Source organism: Columba livia, chromosome Z (genome assembly GCF_036013475.1).
Source record: "Columba livia isolate bColLiv1 breed racing homer chromosome Z, bColLiv1.pat.W.v2, whole genome shotgun sequence".
NCBI classification, from domain to species: Eukaryota; Metazoa; Chordata; class Aves; order Columbiformes; family Columbidae; genus Columba; species Columba livia.
The window spans coordinates 51,588,529-51,611,250 of record NC_088642.1 but is presented as its reverse complement, the minus strand read 5'-3'; the positions used below and the strand labels follow the sequence as shown (position 1 = coordinate 51,611,250).

Genomic DNA, 22,722 nt, shown 5'->3' with positions numbered 1-22,722 from the left:
CACAGGGCTTCCCCATCCACCCCCAGCAATGCCAGTGCCACAGCAGGGATGGTCTCCAGCTGTCCACAGACCTGCCCTGCTGGTCTGTGGGAAAATGCTAACTATAAGCAGGAATACTGCCATCTCTGTCAAGCAGTGGGCATAGAAAAAGTGAGCCATCATCAGCAAGTAAAACACCTTAAGACAAATGAGAATAAGTCAACGAAATGTTGTAAATCAGTGCACAGTGAATGTCTGTGTGCATGTGTGTCTATTTATCTCTTGCACTTGCATGGAAGGGGGAAGGAAGAGATAGTCCATACCAGAGTAATGCAGACTGTTTATTTTTTTTTTAATTCTTCTTGCCTTTTTCCGAGGAAAATTCATAAGCATGAGTAACATTATCTCTCTCACACTTTCCTTGGTGCAAATGAGATGCTGCCCTAGTGCTGTTGTTTCTCGTTCTGTGTCGAGTCATGCAGTGTATATACTTTATCCTGCCTGTCTCTGCTGTAAGACCACAGATCATGTTATCACTTTACAAATATAGCATATTAGTACATCTGGAAGGCCAGTCACGCTGTGGGGTTCAAAGAGGTCTGGCTAGCCATGAGCTATGCTGCTGCTATAAACAACCTCGGTGTCCCAAATTGAATAACCAGAGAGAACACTTGGGAGCTCTGGGCGTTCGTGTTCTTTAGTAGTAGGTAAGTGATAGTTTTGCTGATTATTGTGTTTCTTCAGATGTGTGGGGTCAAGGTGGGAAATGGCAGGGAAAGTGAGAAGTTGTCAACAGGTCTTCATTGCTGCTACAGTGCTCTGGATTTTTAAATGTTAATGTATATGGGAAAAATAGCTGAAACATGGAGTGTTAGTCAAAAGTGATGTGTTTGCTGGGTACCATTAAAGATAGTAAGATTCATGCTACTTATAGTTCTTCTAAGTAGATTTACACCTGTGACAAATCCAGACTTTATAATTTAGGAAAGCTTTCCAGACTCACTCCATGACTCAGTTGTAATAAACCCAAGCTATTACATCTCAAGGACGTAGGCTGACATGAGAATGATTTTCAATAAAAAAATGGTTGGAGAGGTTGGTCATTTATCTTTGTTGTCTGTCAAAATTTTGAGTGGAATTTAAAAAGAAATATAGAACTTCAGTTTCTGCATGCCACTAACAGTTAATCTAACTGGTATAGGAAATCTAGCCTGCAATTTTTTTGTGAACAAAGCCTATAATTTAAAGTAAAATATTGTCATTATTGTTGTTGTTGTTGCTACCATAAGTATTCATGTGCTGTCACTGATTTGTTACTTTCTGTAGGCCAAAATGTACTGACCAGCTCTCTTCCTTTCAATAGTAGTTAACTGAGCACCATTTCAAGTATCAGTGATGGATGATAATGCTCTCTAGCCAAAGAGGTAGATACAGTCAAAGAGATTTGTCCATTTTGCTGTTCTCAGACAGAAGGTGAAGGTGGAGAATATTCCAAGGAAGATGTCCAGCTGTCCATGCCACATATATCTCTGATCCACAGGCAAGGGAAGATTTTGTGGGAAAGGCTTAAGACACAGCTGTGGTGAGGGAAGCAAGCTGACAAAACACAGCTGCCACCTCATGACTGTGTGGTGGGATTTGGACCATTTGAGCTAAAATAATTTGGCTGCTGGAGTACTTGAAAGTAGCATCTTCTCTTGCTTACCTAAATTGTCTGCCATATCTTCTTCAGTCACAGAATTTGATGGTTAGAAACTGGCTATGAGCATTTTACTTATTATGTGAGTAAAATGATTTTGTATCTAACACTGGAGATAGAACTAAATGGCTTGACATAGGTTTTTGCTCTCCTCTGCAGTAAAGGGAGACACAGATGATAGGATTGGATTCTTACATCAATGCATGGAAAATGGACCCCTGGGAACAAAAGGAAGTGATCAAAATTTTGAGGGTCTTTGGCTAGTTGCAATTAGGACAGGGAGTCTAAAATAGCAGTTATCCATATAGATAACTTCAGAGGTTGGACCCTGTACAGGAAAGGCAACAGTAGTAGCCTCACATCTTGGGCATGGTCCAGGTCCATTAACCTTAAGACAAATGAGAATAAATCAACAAAATGTTGTTCTAAAAAACCGGATGTCATAAAACAGGTCTGAGAAATCTGATACTGTAATTTTATGCTCAGATCATCTAATTGCATGTGAAAGCCTCCACGTTTTGTTCTGTGGAAATGAGAGAGTCTTTGTATCAGTAATTAATTGTGGTTTCTCTAATCAGTTCTCAGCACATGCTGTAGCTTTCCAAGGACTCTCTTGTCTACTACCTAAGACAATTGTTTTCACCTGCTGACTACAGCTACATCCATAGACTCAAACACCTTTAAAAATATGTAATACACTTGAGTGTTCTGTTTTTACTTTGGCAAGAAACAGCCTTAAGATACATATCCATTTCTAATACATCAGCCCTCTGTCAGTCTTATGGGAATTAAACCTCTCTTCAACAACACCCAGTGGAACAAAAAAAAAAAAAAAAAAAGAGAATGTATTTATGTCACAAACATCAGTCCAGTGTTTCATTAGCTTAATTGTCAGTGGAAGAATCACTTTGAATAATTAGTCAGCTCACTGAAGTGCTAGGGGAATACATCTGTAATAAATACCCTCGCACATGTAACATCTATCATGCTTGATGGCAAACATAATGCTACAAGAACTGAGGAAGTATAAGGAATATTGTAATTCAGCTGCTAATTAATCCATAATTAAAGAACAAATTAATGAATAACCCTGTGAAAACTTGTCTAAAAACCAAGATCTGAAGACTGCAGTGATAAAGAGGAATCTTGTTTGTGAGACTGATTAATCTACATCTAGAATAGGAACTGATTAATGAAAACTGTCAGTAAGACATTGTGCTGCAGCACTGGACAAAGGGAAATACACACATAAATGTATGTCGAAACCAAACTTGGCCTTTACATACCTATATTAACATTACTTTTAAATTTTGTGATGTTCATAGTCATTTCCACCTGAAATACAATGAGTAGGTTAAGAAAAGACATATCTGCTCTCTTAGCTGTGGTAAGTAAACACTGTAAAAGTTATTTATTTGTGTGTGAAGAGGCTAATATCAGATTCTGTTCTTAAGTGCCTCTTTGTGAAATAGCTAAAGCAGAAAACTCAAAAAGAACTGGATTCATCAGAGCATTCAAGATTAAACCCTGTGATATGCAAAGGCACTAATTTCTGAAATTAATTTCAGTGAAAGCTGGACTAATTAATAACTTGGAAGTGTCACTGTCTGTGTTTGTTTACCTAGGAGCCGGCTGGCTGAGACTGCACTCTTGAGAGAGCAGGAGGGAACATTTCGAACTCCCAAAACATCTGGGCTCACGTCCAGGTGTCAGGACTGCTTTCGCCAGCCCTGAAGCAGCTTGTCCCTTCCCTCTTCTATTTATTCCGTGGTGCAGCTGCATTTGCTGGATCTCTGAGGACCCAGGCCTCCAGGTGGCATCCACTGTGATCCATAGCATTGCCCTGCCCACGTGCTTCCCAGGACCCAGCCATCACATGAATACATATATGATCTCAAGCACAATCTATGTTGGACCCCCAACTCAAACTCTCATTGTCAAATCTCTGCATCTGGCAAATCTAGTGACAGATACACAAGCCAGACTAGCAGGGAAGATAATTCTCTGCTGGTGTATAGCAACAAGAGGTTGTTACTGGCAACAAGACTAGGTAGGGAAGAGCAGCTTCCCACTTTGCAGCCCTCTTCCACTCCCCAAGTGACACAGGGAAACCCTAGCCCACTTACAAGCTGTGCACAGTTAAGAGAATATAGTTGTATATTGTGAGCATTGTCACCATTTCTATTGCTCTTTCAAACACAGCATGTTTCTGTAATTTAATCTTTCCCCGATAACACAAAAAATGTTTTCAGTTGCCATCCAAATGTCAGGTTTCCTTTGAATTATTTAAAGACTTGTGAGATAAATGACTTGATCATTCTGAAGCACACTGCGAGTGAGCTAATTTCCTAAGAAATTATTTGCGAGATTGGTAGGAAATATGTTCACCCACATTTTCCCTTATGTAATCCTGCCAGTAATATTCATAAGATTGCAGAAGGTCTCCCACAGTGATTATAGGAAAGAAAAAGGACCCAAGCAAACAAGTCTATTAAACAAATTGAAAAAAACCCTGAAACATTAATAATTTGGTAATTCATGTGAAGCAGCAAAGGAAAGTACACACAGCGCTGTTATTGAGGGCAGCTAGGCCCCATATGAACTCAGGAGGGCTGTAAGAGAGACTCATATTGGCTGTATCTGTAGTATCAAAACTATGTTGGACATCTTCCAGACTCAAGGGAAGACACAGGTCTTGTTTTGCAGAATACACTGTGCACAGACAAGTTGTCCATCATTAGTACTGATGCCAGCTATGTTCAGAGGGGGCTAAACTGTAGTATAATAAAGCAAATATAATTTTGACTTATGACTGACTGTATTCAGCTCCATACAAGACAAAGACAACACTGGTAAACAGGTGGAAGCTGTAGAAAAGTTGGTACAATAAGTCATGGAATGCCACACAGTTATCGTATCTAGGAACAATTTCCCCCTGTTCTTCACTACTTTCCTTTCCAGAAAAGACTTTGTCTTGTCCTATTTTTCTTGTAGTATGCTCCTCAGTATGTCTATACATTGATGTATCTCAGATGCTCAGATGAGTGCAGAAAGGCTGCAAACTAGTCATTCAATGGAGCTGTTGATTTGAAGAGTACTTTTCTGTGGACAGCCTTCTGTCTGAAATTCAGTGTTACTTTTAGCTTATGTATCCTTAAACACTTTGCTTCTTGACGATCAGTCAGACCATAGCATCTTGTGTAACTGATATGAAACTCATTCAGTGTTAAACACTAGGAGCAGGCAAAAGGCAGTCCCATTGTAAAATTCAGTTGCCTGAGTGTTCCTCCATATCCCAGGTTGGTTACACTTTCAGACATATTGCAAGTCATCATTTTCCCCTTTTTAATAAGCCCAGGGGAAATAAAAAAAAAGAGTCAAACACCTACACTGGGTACAGAGGCCAAGTGGAAACAGGTAGAAACAAATACAACTAAGTGGTCATGAGGTCACTGGTGGTTGTCAGAGACTGTTGTGGAAACATCTGGCAGGTCTGTGGCAGTGCCGCAAACATGGGGTGAAGAGATCAGTAGCTGAAGGGAGCAAGGGCATTTAAGAGGAAGCATACTCAATCTTTCCAGTTTTACTGGTGGGTCAACATGGTCTGAAGTATGCATATCTTTGTAGCAACAAGATGAACAACAACAAATAGAAAATAAAAAAGATTATAGACATTACAAGGCAGATATATTCTTTTCCATTCTGTAGTTTTTCAACACCTTACTGAATAGATTCTGGCCTAGAGCTTCTTAGTATTCCTACTATTTAAAGAACAAAGTCTTAAGTAGATGCTAGAGAACTGTCTGCATACTTTTAGGTGAATTTACACAATAGAAAAAACTGTAAATGATAAAATAAAAATAATTCAGGCAAATTCTTAAGCAGATGCTTTTTCTAACAATAACCTTTGGCATTAACATTGTGTAATTTAAATGAAAACATGAGTACCACCACTAAGATTTTGCTTTATTGTGACCTACTTCTCCAAATGCTTAAGTGTGCTAATATCCTTACACACAAAAGGACTTTGTTTGATTTTAATAGCCTTATTTATATATGCAGTTAAATAATCACTATTTTTGAAAGATTATAAAGGAACAGTATTTTCTTCTTTTTAAGACCTGAAATCCCATGGAAGTTTCTCTAAAGGCATTCTATTCTATTCATGTAAGGAGAGCTCGTGGCAATCAGAGCCCTAAACCCAAATATTGATAGTAAAAGAGTGCTTTTATGTGATCAAGTGCTTCTTCTCATCTCAGCTGGCCCAAAGAGGTGATGGATTATTAAATTCACCTGGAAAGAAGTAAAGATGGGTTTCAGTGTTGAGATGGGCTTGGTAGTAAGAGAAGGCTGAGAGTGTTGCTGAGGAGAGGGGTTTGGTAAGGTGCTTACACAGGGCCCTGGAATGGTGAAACTGAGAAAAGTTTGTAGGTCATAATATCTGGAACAGAAAGTACAGCCCTAACAGGAGAAATATTAATTTGTGTTTTAGAAGATAGAGAGGAGAAATGCTAGTTATAAGCATTTTTGTGAGACCCTTGTTGATGAGAATTGGAACAAAGTTGCAGATGACCTAGCCTGCTATTTGAGGAAGAGAAGATGTTGCAAAGACCATGATATTAGAAGGATTTTTTTTTTTTTTTCCCCAAACAGAAGTGTTAATTTTTCTTCTTGCCTTTTTAAAGAAACTTATAAAGAGAGGGAAGGAGTGAAGCAAAGTGAAACTTCTTTCTTCTGCCATTAGTACAATTTCCTCTGATTAGAAAATCTATTATTATTACTTTGCCAAATAATGCAAATTCTTAGTGTCAAAAAAGCTACTTTTTATTTTAAAATTAATTACTTAAAATATGTTACTGAAAAATATTGTCTAAAATATAATGTGTAGCTGCTTATGAAGGGAAAACCTTGCAGCTGTTAAAAAAAGAAACATACCAGCTTTCTTCCTGGGCTAACCATCTTTCTAAAGATAAGAAATCAGACTGACTCCCCAGTAAGTTGATTAAGGCCTTGTAGATTACTTCTTGGGAGGTGTAAATGGCTAGGGATAAGATTATTTGCTTCCACAGACACACATATAAATATTTTCTCCAGAAGCGATCCTCTTGTAAATGACATCTTTGTTTTCTCTTTGTGTTCCTGAATCCCTTTTCCCTTGGAAAGCACTGTGCTTTCATTATCATACATTACCGGAGAGCCTTGCTTAGGTGATCTATCTCACTAATAACTCGTAAGACTGAATGAATGGTATAACCATGCATCATCTAAGAAAGGTGTGCTGATGACCTACAACATAATTTAGATGTAGATGTTACCCAAGGAAGACAGCATTGAGCTGCAAACTCAGCAGAGTTTTGAAGCAGGGCCTCGTCAATGCAGGTGATAGTTGCTTTTGTGGTCAGGACTTGTCTGTAATGAAACCAAGGTTACCCATTTTTTGGGTGAGAAATAGTTTATGTTTTTTGTCTTTTATGTAATGACATATTAGTGGGCTGAGTAATCCTCACAAGTATGACCAAACCTTGTCCTTAATGAGCACATGTAAGTATGGGGTATGAAAGGAGCAATGCTAAATTACAACAGGATGGGGAAATTGGAAGAGGAAGGGGGCTGAAGTATGTTTGGATTTGGGTGAATAACTATATGACTGCTTTGAGCAGGACAGCTGGACTAGGTGACCTCTAAAGGCCTTTTCCAGCCTCTCTGCTTTTGTGATTTCTGATAGCGGGTAGAATGTTAATAGTGATTACCTGTGAAGAGCCTAACTATGGGGGGAACACAGGTGCGGAATGCCAGCTGAAGGGAAGAAGTTAGAAAGAAGTCTATAATGAGGCATTTCTCTACCCAAATGTTAACTTCCCAGCTATGAGTAATAAACCATAGCTTTGGGTTTTCTTGTGCAGGCCTAATGTGATGATTGGAAGAAAGCAACTGCTGTATGTGAATTTGAATTTGTATAGCCTTCAGTATTTCTAGAAATGGAAATTATTACAGGTACTTGCTTCTTCTGTCACACATTCTTGCATCCTGAAGCACCCACTCTTAGGATCAGATAAATCTAGTTTCTGCCAGCTTGCTCATTTTTTTTTTTCCCCCCACTATCTCATCATAAGGGAAATGCTTGTATCTGAACTTTTGGAAGTACACATTCTGCCATCATGCTTGATGCCTCATGCCCATTTTTTGGACTAGAATATGGGATAAAGCAACAGCCCTGTGAAAGTTGGGTGACCTTTTGGAGTTGTAGACAGCAACAAAGTTTCGTGTTTGTCCTGATAAATATTTCTGAAGCCTTAGCCATGCCATGACCTGATCAGGATTTGTGGCTTTGCTCCTTCTGAATAAATTAGTCCTGAGGACTTATGATGGACAACTTTCACCTCCCACAAATGCTTCTCCTCTGCTTGAAGAAAAACCCTCACACATTGCAGCCTAGTTGAATACGTGGATAAAAGCTGTACAAACTTTCCCACCCTGAGTGTCTAATAAATCAGTGTCTCAATAAAGAACAAATGAGTTAACCTGGGAGACAGGAAGGTGGAGAACAAGTCAAGGAAATAGAGTACTTTCACATTTTATTCAGACTTTGTGTTGATTAAGGCCATCTAGTTTCAACAGAGGTCAAGTGTCCAGCTGCCACTTCACTGTCAGCTCCTGCAACAGCCCTTCTACCAAAACTCACTGCTATGAATTGATCTATTAAAATGAATTAGATCTTGCACAGTGACTGCTGATCTCTGCAGCTACTGTGAGGGAGAAGTCCTTGTCACTGGTTTCTTAATTTTGGCAGTGGAGGAGAATGTTTTATTTTATGTGGTAAAGAGTTTCCTCTAAATTATTAGTGAATACATTTTAGAAGGGTGCAACTGATTATAGATAAGCCTTTCTACAGAGAATAAGGTCACCGTTCTCATTACACTGCTATTAATGGGGTTTTGACTCAGCTGTTGTCAGCAGTCGGTTCCAGATAGGGTGGGAACTATTTTTGCCTGATTGTTAGTGCTCATAAAGATAAGCAATGAGAGCAGCTTTATGAACAGAAAAGATAGCAGTTTATATAAACATTCTAAGATACAGAAGACTATGTCATGGAAAAATATTGGTTTCTGACTGGTCTTTGTGCCAGTACTTGGAGGTAATTGTAAGGACATTTCTCACTGAGGTGACAAATAAGGTGGACATATACGAACCTTTCCTCTTGGTGTACCTATGCATAATCTTTTTAAGTCTGTGCTGCGCATTTTCCAGAGGACATGAGGTTGTTTTGCTGTCTCAGAAGAAATTATTCCTTTATGTGTTACATATTGAAGAGAGAAGTACAGGTGAAAGGGGGTGAAAGACAAAAGGGACAGTTATGAAGTTACAAGAGGAAAAATACAGAGGGGTGAATAAATTCCCCTTCCTCCTTGGTATTATAACAGAAGGACAGAAAACAAATAGCCTCAGTTGAAGCAAGTAGAGCTTGGAAAAAATGACCACAGGAAAGTCTGAGCAAAAAGTAATAGATACAAGCTTGAAAACACCCAGTAAAGGAAGGGACAGATTGCTTTTGAAATGATCAGCAGATGGTCCAGCAAAGTTTTCTTCTTCCTTTTTTTAAAATTTTTTTTAAGCTTATGAATGTTATCATAAATGTAGTATCTAATGAAACCTCAAGTGAAGTTTAAATAACTGATTTTCCTTTTCTCTGTTTTTATCTTGGTAGAAACAATTGCTTTTAAGAGGCTTTGAACTTCTGTTTTATAAGACTTGTTTCCAATGGTTCAGCAAACCGTATTATAAAGAAGTAAGCATGACCGAAGTGCTCTCTAGACAACCTAGCTGCATTTAATGAAAACCGATGTGTTTTGATGATTGTACCTTCACCAGTGCCTCCAAGTAAGCGAGTACAGTCTTACCTATTTTATCAAGATTTGTATCTGTACTTGCATTAGTATTTTAGTAGGTGATTTGTTTCCTTTTTTGGTACCGAACTGTTGCTAGAGTTTAGTAAGGAAAACCATGTTGCCAGTCACGCTGTGTTTCACAAGATGTAAATCTGAAGTCTTCATCTCTTGTGGTTGTTAAAGATACTAGAGGGTGTTTTGTTAAAGACACTAGAGGGTGTTTTTTTTTGTTTGTTTTTTTGTTTTCTTTCCCTCAAGTAGAAGGAAGGTCGTATTCATATTGGGTAGAATCAAGCATCATGCCTACTAAAGGGAGGGAGAGCTTTGTCACAGGCTTCAATAGGGATGAAGTTCCTGCAAGAAATTTCTGTGGTTTTAATGGAATATGGAAAGCCTGGCGAGTTCGGGTATGGCTCAGCTCAGTTCTTAACTGCACAAGACCTTATACATTGACACCACGCTATTGATTGCTGGAAAGTAATTCTAGACATACTAATAAGTGGCATCCATGTGTTCACAACCCCTTCAACTTATCTCTGCCTTAGGTAAATTTTCACTGCATATTACAGGGCTGGTCTTTCAATGCCTTTCACAGGTAAGCACTTACTTATGCAAACACTGGAAATTCCCAAATTCTGGCGGAACAGCGTAGCTTGGGTGCCTAAAGATCAAAACATGAGAACCTAAGATTAAGAGCTTCTGTATGATTTACAATGAATAGAATCTTCAGGACTATTTGTTTTAATATTACTTGCATAAACTATAAAAATACAAAGTCTTTAAAGTTATATTCATCAGTCTTACTTAATCAAATTAGTATTTCTTTGCCTTGGAAAGGAAAAAGTGTAGGGAATAAAAACAATTCAACATTTGGCTGTTGCCATAGATTTTACGTTGAAGTCAGTTGTATGCTACATTGATTACTGCCAGCACAAAAACCTAAGACAGATTAGGTAAGATGGAAAGCATACTATGTTAATATTTCTTACAACTTCAGATTTTTCCCTGCAGAAAATTTTAATGAAACTTGATCATTTAGTTCCTTATTTTGCTCATTATGTCTCTCCTGAAGTATTCACGATGGCTTGTTCTTGCAGGAGAAGCTTAATGTCAACAGTATGGGGCATCAGGTGATAATATTTGACTTTTCTGTCGTAAGAGGACTGTGGGAAACTCGAGTTAAGAAGCACAAAGAACGTCAGAGGAAAGAGAAAGAAAGATTAGAAAAAAGCTCGTTGGAGAAGTAAGCCAACTTTTCTGCTGTTCATTTTAACTGAATCCATTATTATTTTCCACTAATATCATATACTAAGCATTATCAGATGATTCACATTTTACTTTTTTGGGTTTGATTTTAATGATTTTTCACCTCCTTTCTTCACATGATTGTAGAGAAATTCTGTACAAACTGTGTTTACATTTCACTAGTCCCTGCTCTTTCCTATGTAGATCGTGATTTATTAATGATGTATTTTATTGTTTACTGTGTATACTTAATTTGAAGAGAAAAATAACACATTTCATACCTTTCTATTGCTTATATGGTATATAAAAGTGTGGCTTTTTACTATGGAATTAGTGAAAACCTGTTCATAAAATTAAGTACTAAAAATACTTTAAGTCTTTTTTTGTTGAGTTGACAGAAGAAATTAAATGAATTAAATAAATGGACATATATGGTTACTTCTGAATAGGAGAAAGAGCACAGAAGAGAAGAACTATCAAAAGATGTTTTTATTGTTCAAATATTAAAGAGAGCTTTTATTATAATGCTTGCATCCACTAATCATGTTATTGTTTTTATAGTATTTAACTTATGGTTTCTTTAAGCAATATTTTGGTTTCTTTGTGTTCATTCCCATTAGAGACAGTGAAATATTATACTGTGCTGGCAATGTTGGACACATATGACTTATAATTTTTCTCCTCTGAGAACAGAACAAAACAATAAAAATCACTTTCTGATTTTAAAATAAAATGCACAGGGTTAAACAGTGTTTAAGAGCACCATTGCATTGAACACCACATGAAAGTGTGGTGTTTTGGCTGTCACAGGAGACCATTGCTTACAGATTATGACTGCCAGTGCAGCTACACTGACAACAGAGTAGCTGGACTAAGAGGAGACCAGGGTAATGTTATACAAAGTCTGACTGCCCTTTCTGCAAGACCTTTCTCTTCAAAACATCTATAGATGCAGTCTTGGTTCTCTTATCTTTACCCAAAGCCTGCATTAAACCCCATAATCCTAACACAAATGAAAAAAAAAATTCTCTACCAAGAACAAGCTTTCTTTTTGGTATGAGTGAAGAACTGAAAAAAATCGCTGTTGCGAGTGTTACCCTTACAGGTGAAAAGATTTGAAATGAAACTGGATCAAACCTTATTTCTGCCCTGGATGCTATGTTAAGAAGTGGCTTTGTGCAATTCTAATGCAGATAATACAGACAAATGTCTACTTTACCGCTGTCTATGTCAGCTAGTAGCCCTTGGGCTGCCATTGCAGTCTTCTTCATAAAAAGAGTATTATGACTAGGAATCCACACCTGTAGCTGCTAACAGTGCATACAGTCATTTTCAGAACTGATGAAAGGGCACTCCCAACGTGGATCTAAATGACAACATCTGCTTGTCATGTTTTCTTTGGTTTTTGGTTTTCTGTGGTGTAGAAGATCTGAGTTGACTAGTATGCAAACCAGAGGTGTCAGGCATGGGGAGCTTCTGTATGGAAGAGGGAAATAGGGTAACCTTATGTGGTAGATAATTTTAGCTCCCATGTGTTTTGTCAGTAAGATACATTAAGCCCCATTACTTACTTGTCTTTTCCATAAAAAACATATACTCTCCCCACTGTTCCTGCCTGTGTTGTCTGTCTCTAGCTACCCCTTCATCAGAAACAGTGGAGCTTGACCACCTTTTCTGCTCCTTTCCACTAACGAGGTCCAAAGCCATCCTGTTATCTTCCTGCACCAACTGGGGACGGGGACTTTGGGACACAACGCATATGTTTCAAGTGCAATTTCAGCGTTCACAAAGGACTTTTGTTTTTCTTTCTTTAGCTTGCAATTTGTATATGGTATTTCTTTCTGTTGCATTTCTTCATGCAATCAGATATCAGATTGTTTTCCAGTTAATCCTCCTTCTTTTAGATCTCCTGGAAAAAAAGAAGGAAATACAGCAAACTTTCCTTCCTGACATGAGTGATCAGAATTTCACCCATTGAAATAAATGGAAAAGTTCATGTTCATTATTTTGATTCAGGCCTTGTAGAATAATGGCAAAGTCACAAAAAATATTCGTAGTAAAATTAAAATGTCAGTTCAAATAAAAATCTTGTTTCATAAGGTATGTAGTGAACAGTGGCCTTTAGGTCCTAAAGGTCAGATCACAAGTTACTTATTAGATGCTTTCAGTGCTTTCAAAGTTTGGATGCAAAATAGGACAAGATTTTGCTTGTTGATAGCTTGAAATTATAGATAAAATTGTAATTATAATTAAATATTTAATAGAAATTATGCTTTCCTGTAGCAATATATTTCATTATTTCAGGGAGTTCCATGTGTTAGTAGATTCATATATACTACTCAGAGATCAAAATATTACCACTACTGGGTAGGTGCACTGAAATCAATGCTAGTCTTTACTGTCAAGCCACAATAAGAAAGTATTCTGGAAATGGTTTTAACCCTGAATGATAATTCCAAAAAGACATTCAAAGAAAGCAGTTTCCCAAATTGAGGACTGAGTTGTAACATTTAAGATTCTAGATATTTACTTTTGGCAGCAGCCAGAGTGAATTCCCAAGTAGGACTGAAATTAATAGAGTTTCTCTGCAAATATACCCATGTAACAGATGAGTTTGGAATCTGGCCTGCTGAGGCTGCTTTGCTTTTTTATTTTTTTAAACAAAAATCTTTTTTTTCTCCGAGAGGTTACAATCCACTAACGCCCTTGAGGTTGTGCAGTTCCTTATCAGTCTTGTTGCTATGTAAAATGACCTGATAATATGTAAAGAAATGTAGTATTTATTATTTGAGGAAAACCTCCCAATTAACCTCTAGGGAACTTTGCTTGCCTTGGGGAAAGGTAATTTAGTTCATGCAGAGTCAGTAAGCAGTCACATGTAAGATATATTTCTGTTCTGACTGAAGAATTTCTAAGAGGAAAACCTCACAAATAAATGCAAAGCTTGAACTGTGTTTGCATTAATGGTGAGGTCTTGTAAAGATTTGGGGAATTTACAGGTCTAGAACAGAGGCTTAAGCAGCTGGCTAGTGAAAGCTGATTCTGAAGAACAGTCTACTGAGAATATTGTGAGAGTCTCATATCTGTCTCTCTGAAATACTGGTATCAGATCACTTTGGTTGGAGTTAAATCAGTCCTCTGTTTTCCCTTTTGTGGGACAGTACAAGTACAACAGTTTAAGGAACCTCTGCTTCTAGGGGGAACATATAAACCAGTAACTGAATATAAATGAAAAATAAATAGTACAGCGTTGTGCAGGAGTAACTTCATTTTACTTCATGCCCTTAATACCATCAGACAAACCCTTTCTAAATCTCTCATAGGATATAAAACACGAACTGTTACAAAAAAATGTGCACTGTTCCATGGTTATCTACTTGTTTATGAAAGACCATATTATAGAAAGATGTTTGTGTTTATAGCACTGTTGTATATTTCATCTTCTAGATACTGTTAGTGGAGAGCAATCTTATATTGTCCCCTGAAATCCTGAATGCAGTCAGACTAACTTGATGTGGTATGATGATTTTCCTCGGTAATTTTTCCTTTCTCCTTTTTTTTTTTTTTTTTTTGGAAAGGAAATGAGAGTGAAAGCTTACAGTTAGTTTTTGTTTGTTTGTTTGTTTTTTAAGGATTACAGCAGGTTTGTCTTCTGTGTGAAAAGTAAGTATTGTAAAAATTGAAGGCTGGCAAATTAAGCATTCAAGTGAGGAAATGCCAGAGCTGTTTGCCCAGATTAGCTATCTAAATCTTTGCTGTGAAATGGCACAGTCTCTTCTGTCCACCAACCAAACATGCAGAAAAGATAACAGTTTGTTCAGCCATCTCTCCTTGTGTGTCTCTTCTCCAAAAATTTCCTCTCAAGGTCTGGCTAGCTAAGTGTGCATGCACTATTTTTCTGAGCTGTGCACTTCCTGAATGTTAAAAGTAAAAAGAAATCTTTCACTCCACAGGCAGACAGTGACTTTTTTTCCCTGAGAGGTTATGTGTTTGTTTAATAAAATAGTTTTGTCTCTTTATTTCTGCCAAACTTCAGTGTTATAACTCTATTTGTACCTGAACTAAGATTTTATTTGAGATGTTTATCTGTATCTTCCTATTCAATATCCAATTCAGAAATTTTTCTAAGCAAGACCAAATCTCAAGCTGTGAGTCCTTAGCCCTAAACACAAATTATAAGCAAAAGTTGGGAGTATATCTGCAGCACTAATAACCACTTAACTTATTTCCCACTGTTCTTGGACACTTGTGCATACAGACCTTGCATCCAATATAATGCACGCAGACGGGTTGAAAGATAAAAGCTGCTGCTCAGTCACAATCCTTTACAACGCATGGAAGAGCCTGGCAAAGAGACTGAAATTAAATCAATTAAATTGAATCTGAAGCAAATGTTACTTGTCTATCAGGAATATTAGTCTGGGCTAAGCTCCAGTTTAACTGTAGTGCTCTGATAAAAATTCCATAGGATTATTTAATGTTCCTGTATGGTTTGTGATTCTGACTTAAACATCACCCAGGAGGGCAAAACTGATGTCACCATGTATTGTGCTGGTTGCTTCTTCCATCCTGATGTAGAGGAAACAGTGCCATGTAATGAAACTTCGTTTCTCTACCTAAGAAGAATAGCTTTTCCTCAAGACCTGCTAATCAGACATTGAGCAGTGGGTAGCTGTAGAAGAAAGAACCATTCAGAGAAACACAGCTACTCCTTATTTACTGGGATGGCTTTGGAACCCTTACTAATGCAAACTTTTTGTTTTTCAAGCTGGTGACTCTTTTGAAGGGTCCAATAATTTAATTTATTCCACAGTAATTCTTTGCATCAGGTTTATTAGATTTGAGATTTTGTTGGAGACTCTAAAATGCCAAAGAAAGAACTCCCATATTCTCAAAAGAAAATACTTATAATAAAAATTATAATTTTGTGTTGTTAAATATCTTTGCTGCAGATGTACTCCAACAGTGAAGTAATATTTGTGGAATAATTACCTGAAGAAATGTTCAGCACTAATCAAAATGTAAATACTTGAATATTCCATTTCCCTGCTGATCCTTTTTCATATCTGCAATACATTGTCCTGAAAACTTACTGGAAACCAAACACCTATTGGGAAATGGCTTGCCAGAATTAACCTTTCCTCTACATAATTTACAGTCTGCATTAGTGACACGTGTGTTTTTGTGTTACAGATATAAAGTTATGAAACATAACTATTTTTTTTTTTTTTTTGGACAAACCTAAACAGCATGCAATCAGCCTTTAAAAAATTAATTTGAAATACTGGAGTAGTTAGCCAAGTTGCAACCTTGGATCTCTTCTGGGTTCTATGGCCAGAAAAAAGCTTTTTTTCTTTTCTCTTTTTTTTCATTCATACTCCCACTTAAACTAGGCTTGACCTGACTAAAACCTACTTCTTGAATATTGCAAATGGTAGTTGTTTCTTTAATCTGACTGCAAATGTTTGATCAAGCTCTAGAGGAAGATCAAACTATTTTATTTCTGAATAGCAACAAAAAGACAAACCTCAGGAAGGCTGTGATTTTACAATCAACTCTTTTTTTTTGGTCATATGTGAAAATGTGTTCCTGGAATATCAGGAGCCTTTAAAGTGCCAAGACCAGAAATTTTATTTCTCTAAAAGTATATTAGTGTATTTAAAGGCTCATTTTATTTCTGTGGACTTTTTTTTTCTCTTTGCTACACTGGTTTAGATGCCTTTCCTGAAGGCTTATGCAATAGCCTCCAGATGTAACAAGCATGGCGGTAACTATTTTATTTGAGGATTGTCACCAAAGCAAGAACTTAAAGTCATCTTTATTTTCATAAAGATCCTTTAAGAAGTATCATCATGTCAATTTTTTGCCTATGACAGAGCTGAGTGACAACCACATAGCTGAATAAATCCTTTTGGTTTGATCTCAACTGTAACCTGCAAATTACAACTTTTCAGTCTTTGCTTAATGATGCACACTGGGTTGATGTGAGTCACACCTCCAGGACAGGAATGCTTATATTGATTCATTTGGTTAGTGTGTACCCCAAGGGTAGAAGTAGGGGTTGTAAATTGTTAGACCTGCTGCCCTTGGGATATATTACATTTTTCTTCTGAGATGTACTCTACAAAATTATGCATGTTTGTTGCTCCATTATTAATTCACTTTCCATCTGTTCAAAATGTGCTCATTCACAGTACATAGTGACTGTAAGTGGACATTCTTTAAAAGCTTAAGAGAGCATGTTGTGACCATTTAATGTATGAGTAAAAAAGAAATTTACCACAGGATTTTCACATCACTGCGTGATATCCATGTTGAATTCTCAACAAAGTTTAATTTTTAATGCCTATCTTTCTTCTGATGTCAATATTTAACTAATTGATTTGGTAAACGGAGGTTTTTGTCACATGGTTATGTTATATGTTATCTTACGTTATGTTATCCTAACAATGTGTTATGACCTCCTGAGATTTGTGTTTTGTACATGTTATTGCTAAAGTGTCAGAGGTCAGTTTATTCTTTCATCTTTAATGTAGCTCCCTTCTTGCAGTCTTCCCTCTTCCTTGTTGTGAGAGAGTAAAATTTTAGATCTGAGCTCTCTGCTCTTGTATTCCTGGGGTCTACCTGACACAGTCAGCACTGAGGTGTAATAAAGCAGCACAGTGCCTTACTTTTTATTGAGAGTTAGACTTTTTGACCTCTTATTTCTCTTTGTTAAGTTTCTAATGTTCCTAGAATTTATACTGCGAGGAACAAGACATTTTTTGTACACGAGTAAAGAGCAATGAATATAAAAAACTATCTTAGGGGCAAGCTTTTTCAGTGCACTGAATTATGCAGTCAGATCAAACATTTATTGCTTTGGTAGAAAATGAAGGAATTCCGTGGAAATGAGAGGGCAGTAATGCAGAATTAAGCTTCACAGAGGGACAGAAAAGCTGTAAGCACAGGACTGGAGGAATCTATGAGAAACTGCAGTAGAGTGGTGTCAAGTAAGCACAGGACTGGAGGAATCTATGAGAAACTGCAGTAGAGTGGTGTCAAGTAAAACCAGAATTATTTAGAATATTTTAGAAAAAAAGAATGCCAGAGTTTTGGTCCTTTTTAATTCCTGACTTTTAATGGTTCAGATCCTTTTGTTGCTCTCTTCCTTAGGGATTCAGATTTTTTTTTTTTTTTTCTTTCCTTGCTCCTGCGCACTTTACCTCCTACCCATGTCTCACAGTAATACAGAGCTTTTGTAGATAATTAGCTGTGCTCACAGGTAGGCAAGTTTTTAGAAGAAGTTTAGTAGGTGGTTTTGGTTTATTTAATTTTTTTTATAGTATATGAAAATGTTATTTTATAGCTTTTCCTAGTGATCTCTTGCTACTGCATTGTCTCCCCTCTCTTGTGCTGGTGGTCTATGGCATTCAAATGACAGATTGAATAAGCAAGATCAACACTAAAAATTGACTTGGCTCATGTGTCACTCCCAGATTACAGCTGGAGGGGTTATCCTTTGGTAGGACTGCTTAGCGCAATCAAATACTTGGGTGTCTCTCCATCTGTAACCAAAAGTGTCAGATGCAGCATGTTGAAGGATCACAAAATGGGCTAAAGAGCTATCTCTTCTCTAAGCTACTTTCTTGTCTTCATTAAATCAAGTAGCTACAGAAAGATTTTGAGATGCGGTGGGTTGCTGGTGGACTCTGTCTGGACTGTACTATCAGCCTCAGTACCCCTCCAGGGAGTCTCTGAGCTGAACATATTGTTGGACACGTTTTCTATCTGTCCTGTCTTTTTCTTCACAACTCATTTATGTATCACAGCTCACTGTAGTATATAGCAGTCCGAAATTAGACACTGAGAGAAACCAGGAGATTTACTTCAAATATATTTTATTTTTATTCTAAGCCTCCTCTATTGACACTTTAAATATCAGAAAGTCCAATAGATGTCTACTTGTAAAGAGAATACTGATCTCTCTAATGAAAACTGAAGCCAAGGATGAGTAATTTTTCTGCAGATCTCAATAATTTCTTTAACTTTTCTTTCACTGTTATTTCATATCTTGATAAATGCTAGAAATCCTTTCACTATTCATTTGTAAACTTGCAGTAAGTGACTTGACTTGTTTATTTTGTGCTTTTACGTCTAATTTGTCAGAGCTTATACTAACTTCTCATTTCTCCATTTGAACCTAAATGTGTGAGTTTTTTTTTTTTTTTTTTTCTATTTTTGGAAACGAGGAGAGGAAGAGATCCTTACAGTGGCTTTGTTAGAATGTACTTGGAGGTCGTGCTGTTTTCATGTAGTTTGCCAGTACTTTACCCAGTGAGTTGCACTTTTAAAAACTTCACTATTGTATGTACTTCATCTTCTGAAATATTTGTAGAAGACGTTTTTCCTTATTTTCTCTTTATAAAGATGTCTCATGGGAGTGCATTGTGGTCATTGTTACAGAAAGGACTTTCTGTAGTTCTCTGATGACCCACACATAGTGTGCTGCTCCTTGAAACTAAACCTGGTCCTCCTGTGGTTTCTCAGGCCAACTGCTCTGCTTAACTATCATGCCAGGCTTCCAAAAGTGTACATTGTGTGGACAGTGTCAATGTGCTGAAGTCTCCTGCTGTTGCTGTACTCTCTGTTTTCAAGTGTTTAACATCTCCAGAGGTTTCAGTACGTTCCACAATTTGAGCTGGGCAGTTTATAGTTGTCTTTGTTTTACCTTTCCTATTTAGGCATGCAGGTTCAATTTCTAAAGGTTTATTTTGATAGCATCAAATCAAGTATGACTTCTAATCTACACTATCAAATTTCCATTACCATGCTCTGCCCCGCAGTTTCTATCTCATACTTTGCTATGAGTGTTCAAAAATTACTTATTTTCACCAAGTCTGAAAGATGCTTGTTGTGCCTATGTTGGTAACTGATTTCTTGTACGTGACTTAAACCTAGACATTGTGTTCCATGTGCCATTTTTTTAACATCTTAGCATTTTAGAGAAAATCCCATGGCTAGCTTGGAATATGTGTACAGGTTTTGTTATTTCATACTTGAACTTTACAAACTTCCATCTGCTTCTCTTTCTAGGACATGCTATCTTTGACTTTCTCTAGGGGGCATATTATCCTGAACTTTGTGCCCTTCACCTGTCAGTTTTCTTCCAGCATTTAGTTAAAACTTCTGGCAGAGTGTGGAAATCACATAAATGAATTTCAGGTACCACAAGAATCTAGCATTCAAAGCGTGAGATGGGATTTATGATGCAAAGGGCTCTGCAGAGTCTTATTTTAGTATAAGGAAGACTTGCTTCAGTTAATCAACCTGTTCCTTAATTGACTAAGCTGAAATAAATCTCTCTTAAATTAAAGCACATGCTTTTGGCAATGCTTAATTATATCAAATTGAATTTGGACCTGAAGTTACATAGGCAAAAGTTTGCCCTGGAAGTGAGCCTGAAGTTACACTGAAATTGAATCTGAAATTAGTTGGCATGTGGTAACTTTGACCTTTACCTCCACCTTCTAAGATGATATTGGAAGATAATGTGTAAAAAATGAAAATAGATCATTATGCTTGAACTAGAAAGGGCAGGAGAAAAAGGAATATTTCTGACTTTTTACTGCCTAAAATGACTTTTTTCTTCGGAAAAATTTTGTGCTTATCACCAGGTCTTTGTTTTTGTTCATATATATAATTTGTTCTGTGAGAGTGTATTTCCTACCTTATTAAAATAAAGGGCATAATTCATGCTGTTTTCTGTGACAGTGCACTCAGTCGCCACTTTTCTTTTACTCAATGGGTGTCACAGTTTTATGGTCAGTAAATGAAATCCTGCTTATCTGAAATCTACGTGTAAGTCTAAAAAATCTAAGCATGACTCCAGGAATGCCTTTTTTTTCTTTTTTTTTTTTTTTTAATGGTCAATACATTAAGTGCATAATTGTATTTTGTTAAGTACTGGGTAAACAAAGATCAAGATTTAAGACTTATTTACTACATTGTTTCAACTGATTCACATAAATCCTTTTTTTGGCACTATTTCAGGATAAAGCAGGAATGGCATTTCATACTAGAGTGCCGGAAGAAAGGTATTCCTCAGTCAAAATATCTCAAGAAAGGCTTTGTAGATATCAATGAGAAGATCTTGGACACTTATGGAAAGACTCCTCAGCTCCAGAAGAGGCATGCTTTGTCAGATGAAGCAAATAAGGAAAAAAACAAGTTTATTTTTCAGCTTTCTGGCGAGCAGTGGATGGTAAATATAATGGAAAATATATTTCTGTTATAACAGGGTTCGGGTAGCTTAGCACTGTAACTTTTAATCCTCCAAAACTTTTTTTTTGGCCAATGAATATGATGACATTGATGCTTTTTCACAGTGTTGAAAGTGACAAAAACATTTCCTATATTAAGCCCAACTAGTGGTTCCATTTTCAAATATGTTTATTTTAAATTCTCTACTGATACATGTAATTTACCCCTCTCAAAAACTTTGGTATAAGCAATCACATTGCAACAAGATATCTTTCTCTGAAATTCCCCGATTGATGGGAAGAGATGAAGATAATATTCAGCTTTGTTGGCTTGTTGATGTCTTCTACTACTCAGATATCTGTCTTCTTGCTCTAATGATGTGATAACATTTTTCTTTAGTGCTGTTCAAATCAAAACTAATATTTGTATCAATCCACAATGATCTTGCTGAAAAAAACACTTTTAACCTGCTGTTGTGTTTGTTGTGAAATAGCAGTTTGGAAGTAAGCTCTGCACTAGTGCGGTTTTGAAATTCCGCAAAAGGTGAATTAGTCTGAAGTTTTCTGGAGTTGTTAAAGCATTGACTGAAATATATTTTGAATATACACTCATTTATTAATGGGAAAGTGAAATTAGAATTTCAACTTTTTTTGTTGTTTATAATTTTGTATTATATTTTTCAAGTTAAAAGGTCAATCAATAAAATGGCTAAATTTTACTAAAACAATTATTTTGATTGACCTAAAACATAACTTTGTCGCAGATTTGATCTTTGATATGAAAAGATTTTTTAAAAATTATATCAGTTATATAAATCATGCCACTCATTTTGCTTTTTACTTTTAGTCTCAACTGCTGCTTCTAAACCAAAGGCAGAATCAGACATGACGCTCTTTCCCCCTATTACTCTCTCACAAAAAAGTGCAATTAGGCAAAATGAATTTGCAGACCATAAAATCAAAGCTGCACAGGCTTGCAATTTGCATGTGAAAAGATCCATGGATATGTGACAGTTTTCTCAGAGAAGCCTTTATATTATGTAGCTAGGAGCTGTGGTATCAGTTGTGGTTTAGTTTTTGTGAAGTGTTTTGCACACAAATATGTCTATGAGTTGAAATGTTGGGAGATTAAGCACTCAGGTTCTAGGAGAAGTCAGAGCTGGGGTTGCTCGTGCAGTTTTACAGGCACAATAACCAGCTTATTTGGCCGGACACTTACTGTTGGCAGCAGCAAACAGCACAGCCCTGGGAAGTGTCCACTTGGGAACCAGCTGCTGAATCCTCTATCTCAACTTGCTTTTAGCTGATAGGTATTTCTATTATGTTTCCCCTTTCCTCTCATCAATGAAGCAGTAATATATCCTCTAGACAGTTGACAGCTATATCTGAGTAGGTTGCCAGTATGTCTTACAGATTTCGTTTTCAGAACTCAGCTTGCCTCTGGGCTATAAGAGTTCTCGTTCTGGAAGCTGTGAAGTTAAGTCTCACTGAGGAGTAATCCCCACCATAGGGATTTTTCAAGATCGAAGCAAGGGACTTTACCGCATCCTTCCTGTAGATCTCAATGTAAGGGCTCTTATTGGAAACTTCAGCAGCAATTGATCTGAGTCCACAAATCAACTGAAAGTGTTATTTGCAATGTTGTAGTCGATTAGAATGGTAGCTTGTGTTT

The 22,722-nt window shown here is 36.9% G+C and overlaps 1 protein-coding gene across 2 annotated transcripts in view; it reads left to right on the top strand.

Moving 5' to 3' along the window:
• Positions 1-537: 537 nt before the first annotated feature.
• Positions 538-22,722, top strand: part of LRRC2 (leucine rich repeat containing 2) — a 71,927-nt gene continuing 49,742 nt past the window's right edge. Inside the window, exons 1-4 of one of the 2 annotated variants that reach the window (XM_065045790.1) lie at positions 541-686; positions 9,384-9,556; positions 10,662-10,807; positions 20,842-21,052. In XM_065045790.1, coding sequence (XP_064901862.1) covers positions 10,683-10,807; positions 20,842-21,052 — 336 coding nt within the window. In that variant the 5' untranslated portion in view covers positions 541-686; positions 9,384-9,556; positions 10,662-10,682. Of the gene's footprint in view, positions 687-9,383; positions 9,557-10,661; positions 10,808-20,841; positions 21,053-22,722 lie in introns of both variants that reach the window. The other variant, XM_021293198.2, reaches the window with a different exon arrangement.